This window comes from Oncorhynchus mykiss, chromosome 28 (genome assembly GCF_013265735.2).
Source record: "Oncorhynchus mykiss isolate Arlee chromosome 28, USDA_OmykA_1.1, whole genome shotgun sequence".
NCBI lineage: Eukaryota > Metazoa > Chordata > Actinopteri > Salmoniformes > Salmonidae > Oncorhynchus > Oncorhynchus mykiss.
The window spans coordinates 12,543,922-12,559,043 of NC_048592.1; the positions used below are offsets into that span (position 1 = coordinate 12,543,922).

The 15,122-nt window shown below is 40.4% G+C and overlaps 1 protein-coding gene across 1 annotated transcript in view; it reads left to right on the plus strand.

The window, feature by feature from the left end:
- Window positions 1–617: 617 nt before the first annotated feature.
- pth1r (parathyroid hormone 1 receptor) overlaps window positions 618–15,122 on the plus strand; it is an 86,299-nt gene continuing 71,794 nt past the window's right edge. Inside the window, exon 1 of the mRNA XM_021589162.2 lies at window positions 618–1,760. Coding sequence (XP_021444837.2) covers window positions 1,689–1,760 — 72 coding nt within the window. The 5' untranslated portion in view covers window positions 618–1,688. The remainder of the gene's footprint in view (window positions 1,761–15,122) is intronic.

The window sequence follows — 15,122 nt, forward strand, 5'->3', positions numbered from 1 at the left end:
AAAACTGTTAAGCATGAAAAACCCTGCAGCCTTGCAGTTCTTGACACAAACCAATGCATTTGCTGTGGGTTTTGGTTGTGTTTCAGACTATTTTGTGCCAATAGAAATTCATTGTAAATCATGTATTGTGTCATTTTGGAGTCACTTTTATTGTAAATTAAAATAGAATATGTTTCTAAACACTTCTATGATCATGTGAATGCTACCACAGATAGTCCTGAATAAATCCTGAATAATGATGAGTGAGATAAAATCACCTGCTGGACGAATTTGGCCCGCAGTCCGCGTTTTGGGGAACCCTGATGTAGAGGATGTGTACAGTAGGCTACTAGGAAAAAAATTATAAAATGTGAAATGTTTCTGGAACATTTTACTCCTCCTATGCATTATGTGTCGATAGCAAATACAGTTAAAGATGTTGGCAGAAATTAATTGGCAAACACTCAGAAATCGGTTGAATGTGGAGATTGTGTGGAAGGGGTGACAAAATATGTCGTTTTAGAGTCGTGGTTTAATCTAAAGCAAGAGTGCGCGGACCAATGAGATCCTTTCATGCGCCTGTCTAATACCTGCCTCTTTCCACCCCCACTTTTCATCCACATTACTCACGACTGATTTCGAGCCGCTGTCGTCAACATTTGGAGCCGCGTTGAATATTAGGGATAACTCTTTGAAAGGAAGCTGCCTTTTTTAGATGTAGGTGGTTCTGAAATAGGTGAAATGAATCAGTTTGTTTTCTCTCAAATAGCGTAAGTGTGATCTTGATAGGCGAGTTGGCGTTTTCCTTGGACGTCTAAATCACCATGCGTAAATCGCGTTACGTTTTGGGATTTGATACATCCACATAGACTGGTATAACTGAAGCTAAACTTTTTATAGTTCGATACAATGTATAGATTGATCATTAGTGTGAATGGGCCAACTATTCTTTTCCGAAATTAATGTCTGGGGGGACAGCCAACGATAAGATGTTTCGCCAAAGCAAGAATCTTATTAGGAAAAGTTCAGAATTTTATGACTGACGTGACGCTTTGTCTTGAGATGCATTATGTATGCTAAAATCTGTCATTATAAGCAAGCGTCTTCTGTGAAATTATCATCTAATGAATTTGGCAATAGTTATTTAGTGTGATAGAGGACATGATGAGCCATGCGTTTGTGCACTATATGCAAATTAATTTAGTCTTTTAATAAATTAGCTACATCCTTTCGTATGAGTTTGACCACTTACCAATTAACATTTGGACGGAGTTAGTGAGAAGTAACGTTTGGGGTATGGCATAAAGGCGCACAGCTCCATACTGAAGTGTTTAAGTTAGTCTGAAGGACTAAAAAGACCTAAAAATACCGCGCTGGTTTCTTCTCCACAAAGAATCATTTGAACTTCCCACCGCAGAACGAGAGCGACATAAATAGTTCTGACATGTGGATGTAATTTCAGAAGAAGAAAAAAAACAGACAGACGCAGAGAAATAAAGTGAGCGGGCTCAATTTGAACGTGTTGCGGATTTAAAAAGAGGGAGGGAAAGCGAAGAGATTATAGTTATGATTTTACAAGCCACTATCAAGCCCATAATGAGAGGACAGATGGAGTGAAACATGACTAGCGCTTTTGGAGACAGTTAAAAGTAGATGAAGTCATTTTAACTGAAGCATCAACCTCTGTAAAAATTGCTTTCTGAAACGGGATGGGAGCCACTCTAGTGTTCCACAGTTTGGGCTTTCTTCTCTTCAGCTTGGTCCTAAGTCGTGTCTGTCTGGTAAGTTATTTTCATTATAGAACATGTTCTGCATGTCATCTGTGTATGTAGGCGGCTAACCTCACTCACCCTTACGAAAAAAAGATTGCAGTCAGAGTGCAGAATAACTGCAGTACTTTGCAGTATACCTAGAGTATTCTGCAAATACTGCGTCCAAAATCTTTACAGCAGTAACTTTGCCGTGTAACTGCAGTTAGAGTGTTCTGCAATTACTGGGTCCAAAATACCACAGTAGACTGCAGTTGCTGCACTTCTACTGCAGTTTCAAAACTGCAATCATTTTTTTGCTCGTGCTTTATGTCTATTCAGTCGTAACAGATTGAAGCTACTTTACTAACTGGGCTTTATCTTTTGAAATAATTCTGAATTTCATTGAACATCCAGCCCATTATAGCTGGATCATTTTGACAGATGATCAACCATCTGAGTGAACTGTCTAGAGAATGCATTTTCATGAATAGTCAATAATGGTACAAATAAAACGGACACATTCTTGAATATCTCTTCCCATAGCACAGGTAGCGCAAGAGTGCTTCAATAGACATTTTACCTGCAATATGATGTTCTTAACTATTCTTCTGCCCTGAGGCAATGCAGTAGGCTCCCCACCCTCCACAGAGGATGCCGTGGATAGATGCCCACCCACTCATTGCATTGCATTCACTTATGGTTGTGCCATAAAGATAATAGGTCAGGTCATTCATTCTATGCGGTGCTATTTCCTTGAATTCATTCTATTAAAACACCTCTTATAATGTAGACATTTACTTCATTATATGAAGAATAGTTTTTTTTACTACGGTAGACTATACTGTGTGTCGTTTGAATAATGCATGAATCATACACGGAGCCCCATCAGACTGAGCAATAAGAGTGCTTGTGTTAAATCGCTATGCTAATCCTTAGCAATGTTGACATGTCTATACAGTACCTAAATACTTCTATACAGTACCTAAATACTTCATAGGTGGAGAGAGTCTAAATACAAATGTAGCTTTTTGTTACCATACTTTGCATCCGGCATGGTATCTATTATATTCATAATAACATGCATTCACTTGTAATTACTTGTAACTTCAGTGTGGCCCTTTCTGAGTTAGAATGTTAGTGTACATGTACCACAGAGGGTGCAAATGCTCATTAACATTTTATGTCTGTGTAATGTCATGCTCATGTAGGTATTTTATGTGGCTAGGTAATGCTAACTTATTTTGTAATGCCACAAGGTTGATGATGGTATTCACAAATGTCAGATAATGTCAGTATAACTGTAGCTCTACTCCATAGCCTACACAGTGGCCTTGCCGACAGCATTACAGGCAACTGCAATGGGCAGTTCTGGTCCTGGTTTTTCTGTGTTTTTTGGCTGAGTGTGTTCAGCATTCAAAAGGCAGTTGGCTGGGGCTGTCAGTGCCTTTCCCTAGTGATGTGGTACATCACTGTGCCGCAGTCACTGGACTGCTGGCCTCGTTGGTTTAGATGGCAAGGGAAAACAATTATAACATGGCTAACTGTGTATTTATAGCTGATTCAACATTCAGTCGTTAAAGGCTGTGTCTGTGAATTGTGTTTACCCTTACAGTTTTGATGTTTTGTTTGTGTTCTAAAAAGTTCCCTTTAAGAGTTTATTTTATTTTATAGTGTATGACCAAAGATGACATAGATCCCCCCCCAGTTTATGAAGCCGGAGTAATGAACCACTGAGAACAACATCTATAAATGCATTAGGAATGTCTAAATCCTAACTAATCCAGTTAGTGTGTATCCTTCCATTAAAGCCAGACTTAGGTCTCATTTGCGTAATTTGTGATCCTGTAATATCAAACTGTCGGGGTGACAAACCCAGGCAAGACATAATGTAAACACACCCAGGCAAGACGTAATAACGCGCTCTGTCTGAGACTTCTCAAGTGGCCGCAGAGCCAGCCGCCCATGATCAGTCAGTATCAAGACAGCAGGTGTTCTCGTTTGCTTGTAGCCTATAACAAGCATGTAGACCACTATACTGTATTATAAAAAATGACAATTTATAAGTGGAGTCAGCGACGAACATTACAGCAGTAAAATGTCATTCTAATTTACATAGACAGGTTAAACAATATTGATCGCCAACTGCGGTGCTAAGGTAGCACTGTATCAGCTTGGACCAGCTATATCTTGCGGTGCAAACACTTGCCTGGAAAAGTCGACACTCAGAAACTATAGGGTTGAATTATAAAATAAATTAGACATCAAAAGGTTGCAATAGTAAATGCAACATCCAAGAGGAAAACAATTAGCTAGCTAGCAACTCCAGCAAAGTTTGCATGTATCTGCAATGTTCATTTGTTTGTGGGCTAATCACCCACCGGTAGGCTATACACATTTTCAAATAATGTGTGTTTGGATCTGTTTGCTAGCCAGCTAAATTAGCTACCGTAATTTCCGGACTATAAGCCGCTACTTTTTTCCCACGCTTTGAACCTTGCGGTTTATACAATGATGCGGCTAATTTATGGATTTTTCCCGCTTTCACAAGATTCATGCCGCCAAAAAACTGAGCACCGTCACATAATGTGACGTAAATCGAGCGCGCTCAAACTTCCCATCATTCTGATTACGGTAGTAATTTTGTCACCCTCATCATGGCAAAGACACGGATAAATGCATATGATGCAGCTTTCAAGTTGAAGGCGATCGATCTGGCTGTTGGAAAAAGAAATAGAGCTGCTGCACGGGAGCTTGGCCTTAATGAGTCGATGATAAGACGTTGGAAACAGCAGCGTGAGGAACTGACTCAGTGCAAAAAGACAACAAAAGCTTTCAGAGTGAAGAAAAGCAGATGGTCCGAACTAGAAAATGAGCTTGAAGACTGGGTCAACACACAGAGAGCAGACGGCCGAGGTGTTTCAACTGTGCAGATCCGACTGAAAGGCAAAACAATCGCCACCGCAATGAAGTTTGAGGATTTTAGAGGTGGACCATCGTGGTGTCTAAGATTTATGAGACGTAAAGGCCTGTCCATCAGGGTACGGACGAGTCTGTGTCAGCAGCTCCCTCCCGACTACGAGGAAAAAGTTTCAAACTTCCTCAAATTCACTGATGCAAAGATAGAGGAGCATGCCCGCACGACGTCATAAATAAGGATGAGGTTCCTCTGACGTTTGACCTGCCTCTCACACGGACTGTCAACAGGAAAGGCAAATCATCCGTCACGCTGAAAACAACTGGGCATGAAAAAACGCACTTCACCTGTGTTCTGAGCTGCACGGCATCGGGAGAAAAGCTTCCACCGATGTTGATTTTTAAACGCATGACGATGCCAAAAGAAAAATTCCCGAGAGGAATTGTTATGAAAGTCAACAAGAAAGGATGGATGACGGAAGGCCTAATGCATCAATGGCATACGGAGTGTTACGGCAAGCGACCGGGAGGATTCTTTCACAAGAACAAGGCATTGCTCGTGTTGGACAGCATGAGGGCCCACATAACAGATTCTGTGAAAGAAGCCATCAAGAGGACAAACTCAATTCCAGCTGTGATTCCTGGGGGCACAACAAAGTATTTGCAGCCACTCGACATCAGTGTAAATCGTGCATTTAAGGTGGGGCTCCGTGTTCAGGGGGAGGCTTGGATGACAAGTGGGGAGAAATCCTTCACTGAAACGGGCCGCATGTGAAGAGCCACTTATGGTCAAGTCTGCCAGTGGGTCCTGACAGCGTGGAGCATTGTCAAAAAATCCACTATCATCAACGGGTTTCGAAAGGCTGGACTGCTGCGTGTTGTTGAGGGCAGTTCAGGGGGGAATTTGCCTCCGGATGAAAGTGATGAGAGCGACAATGAAAACGATCCAACATCGGATGAAGCAATTCTGAGGCTATTCAACTCCGACACCGAAGGAGATGACTTCAGTGGTTTCAGTGCACAGGAGGAGGAAGATGGTGACCAATGACTTTCTTGGTAGGCTACTGTTTAATTTTTGTTACAAGCCGTGTTTCGTTTTAAGGCTGTGTAAAGTTAATTTGTTTCAATGTACCGGTAGGCACCTGCGGCTTATAGACATGTGCAGCTTATTTATGTACAAATACATATTTTTTTAATAATTCAGTGGGTGCGGTTTATATTCAGGTGCGCTTAATAGTCCAGCAATTACGGTAATTCGTTTCTTCAGTTACCAGTAGACAGAGCTGGCTTTCGTGCTTATTATCTATAGTGTCCAGTATGCGGGCACTGGTCGTGCTGAGGAGTCTCAAATATGGTCCAACTAATAAGTGTTGCACTAGGAAAATATTCTCAATCCCTTGCTGAATGAAAATTGCCCACAATTCCAGTTTTCATTCAAAGTCTCAAGCAAAGCAACTTTGTAACAAGAGACCAAATCTGTGCCCCTGTGCATAGTCAACTGTCGCACAGGCAGGCAGACACACTGACAGCCAGGAGCCAATATTATTTACTAATAAGACATGCATTTTTCAGCTAAATTACCCTTCTGTATCAGTCAATTCTCATTTATAATGAGTCTTGTTTGTAATGAGATTGAGATAGCTAGATATGTTTTGCTGTAGTCGTGGATGGATCAGAGGAACAGATAAATTATCAATAGGCCTATGTGTCATAATTACCTTGAGAAATCTGACCTGTAATTTGCAAACAAAGCTGTTGTACTTATAATTCGTGAAACCTTAATTTATCACTTTGAAGCGACCCAAATTACAAATGAATCCTTCATCTATACATTGTGATATTAAAACCAGAAAAAAAGTGACGTTTTATTTTGGACTTGCTAAGTCTGGCTTTAAGCTGTACTTTGTCATTTGAAATCCTTTAAAACAAATGTATACTGATGGTGCTTGCTGTAGTTTACATACAGTACATGTATCCAGTAGTGGAAAAAGTGCCCAAATCATACTTGAGTAAAAGTAAAGATACCTTAATAGAAAATTACTCAGGTAAAAGGTGAAAGTCACATAGTAAAATACTAAAAGTAAAAGTCTAAAAGTATTTGGTTTTAAATATACTTAAGTCTCAAAAGTAAGTGTGAATCATTTCAAATTCTTTATATTAAACAAACCAGAAGGCTCCATTTTGTTTTTTAAATTTACAGTTATCCAGGGGCACACGCCAACACTTAGTGAGTCCGTCAGATCAGAGGCAGTATGGATGAACAGGGATGTTCTCTTGTTAAGTGCGTGAATTGGATAATTTTCATGTCCTGCTAAGCATTCAAAATCTAACGAGTACCTTTCGGTGCCAGGGAAAATGTATAGAGTAAAAAGTAACATTTATAGAAATGTAGTAAAGTAGAATTTGTAAAAAAAACAAATAATAAGTAAAGTACCCCCCAAGTCTGATGACTTGCGCTTGTCATGTCTTCCCCCCAGAGTGAGAGTTAAACACAAAGTAGCCATGTCTGATGTGTGATTCATTCAATATGTTTATTCAAAAAGCTAATTCAGTGTAAACACATTGATATGGACTTGTACATGCCGAGTCTTGAAAACCTGACGAGCTAGCTAAGTCATGGAAGCCTGACGAGCTAGCTGAGGCATCCTCGGTAGACTCTGCAACAGACGCTTGACCCTCCAACCGAGTCTTGACACCCAATGTACCAGCTGAGGCATGAAAACCTGAAGCATCCTTTGGTTGCCCCGGCAGTGGAACCCAGACCCGACGTCACCTCCAACACAAAAACAAAAAACATTCCCTAATGCTTCCCTTTGGTGAGGCGTTATTCTGTAACAATGTACGCTGAGAGTCGGGAAGCAAGTTCAGGGAGTGAATACATTTAATAAATAAATGAACATGAACAAAACAAGAAACACTAACAGCACACCGACATGAAACAGAAACAAGAGGAAGAAACCAAAGGGAGTGACATAAATAGGGCAGGTAATCAAGGAGGTGATGGAGTCCAGTTGAGTGTCAATAAGCGCTGGTATGTGCCGATGGTGGCTGGTGTGTGAAATAATCAGCAGTCTGGTGACCTAGAGGCCAGAGAGGGAGTATATGTGACAGCTGTGGTTGCTGACACGTATATGGTTGAATCATCAGCATACGTGGACACACGGGATTTGTTTAACGCGAGTGACATGCCATTGGTAAAAATAGAAACTAGAGGGTAGAGGGCCTAGAGAACTGCCCTGCGGTACACCATACCCTACAATTGACATTAGAGAAGCTTCCATTAAAGAAAACCCTCTGAGTTTTATTAGATGTATAGCCCTGAATCCACAATATGGCAGAGGTTGAAAAAGCATGAAACATACGTTTTCTTAACAACAGGTTATGTTCAATAATATTAAAGGCTGCAGTACAGTTCCCTCAATGTTCTTATTGTCAATTTCCTTAAACCAATCATCAGTCATTTGTGTCAGTGCAGTACATGTTGAGTGCCCTTCTCTGTTGTGGAATTACTTTGGCTTCCCTCCTGGCCTTAGAACAAACACCTTCCTCTAGATTTAGATTAAAGAAATGACAGATAAGTGTGGCTATAGAGTCTGCGACTGTCCTCAGTAGCCTTCCATCTAAGTTGTCAATGCCAGGAGGTTTGTCAATATTGATTGATAACAATAATACAGTATTTCCACCTCCCACCCTAACTTGACAAAATTCTAAAATAAAATGCATTCATTATTTCGTTGCATGAATACTATGGCTCACTGTTCATTGTTGGCATTTCCTGCTTAAGTTTGCCAATTAAGTAATAATTCAAATAATCTGCAACATCAAATGGTTTTGTGATAAATAAGCCATCTGATTTGATGCAAGATGGAGTTGAATTTGTCTTTCTGCCCATAATTTCATTTAAAGTACGTCAACGTTTTCCCCCATCATTCTTTATATCATTGATCTTGGCTTCATAATACAGTGCTGAAATGGGTTCCACTTGAGTGCTGAAATGGGTTCCACTTGAGTGCTGAAATGGGTTCCACTTGAGTGCTGAAATGGGTTCCACTTGAGTGCTGAAATGGGTTCCACTTGAGTGCTGAAATGGGATCCACTTGAGTGCTGAAATGGGATCCACTTGAGTGCTGAAATGGGATCCACTTGAGTGCTGAAATGGGATCCACTGTGCAGCAGACGTATAATTGGCAAAATATGTTTCACTGTATTATATACAGATTAGCTACCTGGATTGGTTGTTGTCCTTTCATCTGATGCAGGAAGAGAAAGCAGTATCATCAGATGTGCATTAGACAGATATTATTGTCTGATCGCGTTTTCACTCTGTATTATGCGAATAGGTCTTTTCAAGTGCATAAAGAAATAAAGGAGCATTCAATAACCTTCTGGGGTTCAACAGATTGCCACTCTGGGGTAACCTTTTCAGGTCAAAGGTTCCTTGAGGAACCCCTCTGAAAAGGTTCCTTAGAGGAATCGCTGTGACATTATGCATATATTTTTGCAAAGTGTCGCAGATTGATGTTTATACGCTGATACTGGGCTGCCTGTGTAAAGTTTCAAACAGGAACCCTTTTTTATGGGAGGGGTTCAATTTTGAACCTCTTTAATAAAATATTATAGCTGCGGCAGTCTATCATAAGTTTGGAGGCGTGGCTTTCAGATAGTTATTTTGTCATTACTGTTCCTCATATTACGCTCTTACACTACAATTATTTTTTTCTTGAATATGTATCCATATTACTGTACATTATTCTAATATAATATTTAATGGCTACTGTTAGTGCAATTGTTAACTGGCGTTAGCACATTGCCTGGAAGTCTGTGGTAACTGCTAGCATGCTTGTACAGTTAAACAGTTAAAGTTGGAAGTTTACATACACTTTAGCCAAATAGGTTCCTGACTTTTAATCCTAGTTAAAATTCTCTGTCTTAGGTCAGTTAGGGTCACCGCTTTATTTTAAGAATGTGAAATGTCAGAATAATAGTAGAGAGAATGATTGATTGATTGAAGCATTCTCAGTGGGTCAGAAGTTTACATACACTCAATTAGTATTTGGTAGCATTGCCTTTAAATTGTTTAACTTTGGTCAAATGTTTTGGGTAGCCTTCCACAAGCTTCCCACAATAAGTTGGGTGAATTTTGGCTAATTCCTCCTGACAGAGCTGGTGTAACTGAGTCAGGTTTGTAGGCCTACTTGCTCCCACACGCTTTTTCAGTTCTACCCACAAATGTTCTATGGGATTGAGGTCAGGGCTTTGTGATGGCCACTCCAATACCTTGACTTTGTTGTCCTTAAGCCATTTTGCCACAACTTTGGAAGTATGCTTGGGATTGTTGTCCATTTGGAAGACCCATTTGCGACCTGACTGATATCTGGAGATGTTCCTTCAATATATCCACCTAATTTTCCTGCCTCATGATGCCATCTATTTTGTGACGTGCACCAGTCCCTCCTGCAGCAAAGCACCCCCACAACATGATGCTGCCACCCCCGTGCTTCATGGTTGGAATGGTGTTCTTCGGCTTGCAAGCCTCCCCCTTTTCCCTTCAAACAGAACAATGGTCATTATGGCCAAACAGTTCTATATTTGTTTCATCAGACCGAGGACATTTCTCCAAAAGTACCATCTTTGTCCCCATGTGCAGTTGCAAACCGTAGTCTGGCTTTTTTATGTCGGTTTTGGAGCAGTGGCTTCTTCCTTGCTGAGCGGCCTTTCAGGTTATGTTGATATAGGACTCGTTTTACTGGGGATATAGATACTTTTGTACCTATTTCCTCCAGCATCTTCACAAGGTCCTTTGCTATTGTTCTGGGATTGATTTGCACTTTTCACACCAAAGTATGCTCATCTCTAGGAGACCGAACGCGTCTCCTTCCTGAGTGGTGTGACGGCATGGTGTTTATACTTGCGTACTATTGTTTGTACAGATGACCTTGGTACCTTCAGGCGTTTGGAAATTGCTCCCAAGGATGAACCAGACTTGTGGAGGTCTACAATTTTTTTTCTGATGTCTTGGCTGATTTCTTTTGATTTTCCCATGATGTCAAGCAAAGAGGCACTGAGTTTGAAGGTAGGCCCTGAAATGCATCCACAGGTACACCTCCAATTGACTCAAATGATGTCAATTAGCCTATCAGAAGCTTCTAAAGCCATGACATACTTTTCTTGATTTCCCAAGTTGTTTAAAGGCACAGTCAACTTAGTGTATGTAAACTTCTGACCCACTGGAATTGTGATACAATGAATTGTAAGTGAAATAATCTGTCTGTAAACAATTGTTGGAAAAATGAATTGTGTCATGCACAAAGTAGATGTCCTATCCATGTTGCCAAAGATAGTTTGTTAACAAGAAATTTGTGGAATGGTTGAAAAACAAGTATTAATGTCTCCAACCTAAGCGTATGTAAACTTCCAACTTCAACTGTACCATAGACTTTCAGTAATTTATTGCGTGCTAGTAGATACCATAGACTTCCACTAGTTAGCTGTTTTTAAAGAAAACAATCCAAATAAGTGACCCAATGCTTGCAACCCAGCAGTCATCCAAACAACCAAGCATTTTCAAGAGTGTAGGCTAGGTTGAAGATACTGTAGCTATTGTGCATTCTGAAAGTATTCAGACCCCTTCACTTTTTTCCACATTTTGTTACGTTACAGCCATTTTCTAAAATGGATTACATTGTCCCCCCCCCCATCAGTCGACACACAGTACCCCATAATGACAAATCAAAAACTGTATTTTTAAAAAAATGTTACAGATTAAAAATACAAAATTAACTGAAATATTACATTTACATAAGTATTCAGAACCTTTACTCAGTACTTTGTTAAAGCACCTTTAGCAGCGATTACAGTCTCGGGTCTTTTTGGTTATGACGCTACATGTTTGGCCAGCCTGTATTTCTGGAGTTTCTCCCATTCTTCTCTGCAGACCCTCTCAAGCTCTGTCAGGTTGGATGGGGAGCTTCACTGCACAGCTATTTTCAGGTCTCTCCAGAGATGTTAAATCGGGTTCAGGCCTGGGCTCTGGCTGGGCCACTCAAGGACATTCAGAGACTTGTCTCGAAGCCACTCCTGCATTGTCTTGGCTGTGTGCTTAGAGTCGTTGTCCTGTTGGAAGGTGTACCTTCGCCCCAGTCTGAGGTCCTGAGCGCTCTGGAGCAGGTTTCCATCAACGATCTCTCTGTACTTTGGATCCGTTCATCTTTCCCTCGATCCTGACTAGTCTCCAAGTCCCTGCAGCTGAAAAACATCCCCACAGCATGATGCTGCCACCACCATGCTTCACCGTAGGGATGGTGCCAGGTTTCCTCCAGATGTGACGCTTGGTGTCCTCCCGAAGAGTTAAATCTTGGTTTCATCATATCAGAGAATCTTGTTTCTCATAGTCTGAGAGTCCTTTAGGTGCCTTTTGGCAAACTCCAGGTGGGTGGTCATATGCCTTTTAATGAGGAGGGGCTTCCGTCTGGTCACTCTACCATAAAGGCCTGATTGGTGGACTGCTGCAGAGATGGGTGTCCTTCTAGAATGTTCTCCCATCTCCACAGAGGAACTCTGGAGCTTTGCCAGATTGACCAACAGGTTTTTAGTCACCTCCCGATTGCTCAGTTTGGCCGGGCATCCAGCTCTAGGCAGAGTCTTGGCGGTTCCAAACTTCTTCCATTTAAGAATGATGATGGCCACTGTATTCTTGTGGACCTTCAATGCTGCCGACATTTGGTTCCTAGATCTGTGGCTCGACACAATCCGGTCTCGGAGCTCTATGGACAATCCCTTTGACCTCATGGCTTGGTTTTTGGTCTGACATGCACAGTCAACTGTGGAACCTTATATAAATAGGTGTGTGTGCTTCTCCAAATAATGTCTAATCAATTGAATTTACCACAGATGGACTCCAATCAAGTTGTAGAAACATCTCAAGGATGATCAATGGAAACAGGATGCACCTGAGCTCAATTTCGAGGGTCTGAATACATTTGCCAAAATTTCAAAACGGTTTTCTTTTTGTGGGTATTGTGTGTAAATTGAATTTAGTGTGTAGTATCGTGATGGTATCAAGTATCGTGATACTAAACCTGCTATCGGTATCAAAGTAAAAATTATTGTATCGTGACAACACAAGTGTACTAGCAAATGTCCTGACTGGCACACACGTGTCACTCTGTGTGTGTCATTCATTGCAGACACTTGCAGTGCCTTCAGAAAGTATCCACACCCCTTGACTTGTTCTACATTTTGTTGTGTTACAGCATGTGTCAAACTCGTTCCCCGGAGGGCAGAGTGTCTGTGGGTTTTCGCTCCACCCTTGTATTCGGGTTGATGAATTAAGGTCACTAATTAGTAAGGAACTCCTCTTACATGGTTGATTAGGTCCTAATTGAAAGGAGAAAAAACGAAATCTGCAGATACTCGGCCCTCTGCAATATTTGTTTTTCTGTCACTGGCCTACACACAATACCCCATAATGTCAAAGTTGAAATATCTTGAGTCGATAAGTATTCAACCCCTTTGTTTGGCAAGCCTAAATAGGTTAAGAAGTAATTTGTTTAACAAGTCACATAATGAGTTGCATGGACTCACTCTGTGTATAATAATAGTGTTTAGCATGATTTTTTAACAACTACCTCATCTCTGTACCCAAGACCCACAATTAACTGTAAGGTCCCTCAGTTGACCAGTGAATTTCAAATACAGATTCAACCAGAAAGACCAGGCATGTTTTCCAAGGCCTCACAAAGAAGGGCACATATTGGTAGATTGGTAAAAAAAACACAAAAAAAACAAGACATTGAATATCCATTTGAGCTTGGTGATGTTATTAATTATGCTTTGGATGGTGTATCAATACACTTAATCACTGCAAAGATACATGTGTCCTTCGTAACTCGGTTGCCGGAGAGGAAGGAAACCTTTCAGGGATTTCACCTTGTGTAGACTGGTGAGTTTTTTTATTTATTTATTTTTTTAAGTCAAGCTGTAACACAACGAAAATGTGAAATATTTTCTAAAGGCACTGTATGTATTACCATTGTTAACATTGATCTAGTGCTAAATTGATATAGATTACTCCATTGGTGGGTTTGGAGCTTCCAAGAAAGGCATTTCGCTGTACTTGTGCACGTGACATTAAAACGTTAAACCGGGACTGCTTCCTCACATTCCCTTCAGAAGTACCCCTTGTTTTCCAGTCACCAAGATGCACTGAGATATTTGGTTGACATAGGAGGGTTTGGCGGAGCGAGAAATGCCTACTATTGTGTGTGTTTGTTTGTGCACGAGCGTGATAAACTACTTCGAAGTGAAGAGGGCAGTAGGAAACGAGGTTGTCTTTTAATGGATGTGACACTGAACCAGTACAATTATTTAATTCACACCCCTCCAGCCTAACATTTTAAGTAGTACAAGGCTTAAGGGGAATTGCAAAAGGTTTATACGTACTTTTCCTCGTTAACATGTAAATTCATGAATCATTATGAACCGTTATAGCTTATTGGTTTGTAATGTATGATCTTAATTTTAATGCATTTCAGTGCTATAAATCTGAGTGCCAAATAGTGATTTCATACTGTATATTGAGAGTTAGTTGTGGGCTACTGCTGTAAACATACTAAATATTCATGGATTGAGGACATTTCTTTTCATTCCAGTCGGTGTGAGAAGGTTAACCACTGTCGTCATTGCCTGGTCTCTTCAAAGTGTGTTTGTGTGATTATTATTATTTTTTTTCCTGGGATTAATTTGAGATTCCTCACACATAAGTACACTTTTAGGGGCTAAAAACACTCCTTACACATCATTATCCCAATCAAATAGTTGTTTTATGCAGTTTCCTTACATTTTCTTAATAGAGAATTTTAAATATATATTTGACATTTCTTATATTCAAAATGTATGTATCTCTCTATTACACATGCATGTTGACTGACACATAGCAGGGCTTTTGAAAAGGACTGTGACTCAGTCTCATAACAGGCCTGTTAATAGTCAAGTCTTTAGTTTCGTTGGCATGGTAAAGTTATACCATGGCTGTGTTTGACTCAGGAAAGAGCTTGTTTTCTTGACTTTTTTTGACCTTAGCTTTTTTTTTCTGAACTTTTCCACTTAAAGAATGCAGGAGTGTGAGTAACTCAATGCCACTTTTACACCTCACTGAAAAAGTTACACCACTAATCAGGTTTCCATCCAACCTTTTTATGCGAGTAACTTACATGTCTGATAAAAAAAAAAGTAATGACAGGCCCGATGGTAAACTTTCCTAATGTCGACAAAACAAAATACACTAGACAAGGTGGGATCTCTTTGTCTGCAAAATGAATTAAGCGAGAAATATTGGTGAAAACACTTTCAATGCGTAATTATTGATATTATAAGTAAACTTGGAGTCACGCGATGACATGTTGTGTGGTCCTCCCACTACGACTCAGGAATGCATGCAGTTGACTAGACCTACAGATTTAAAAAATGATGATGAACTTC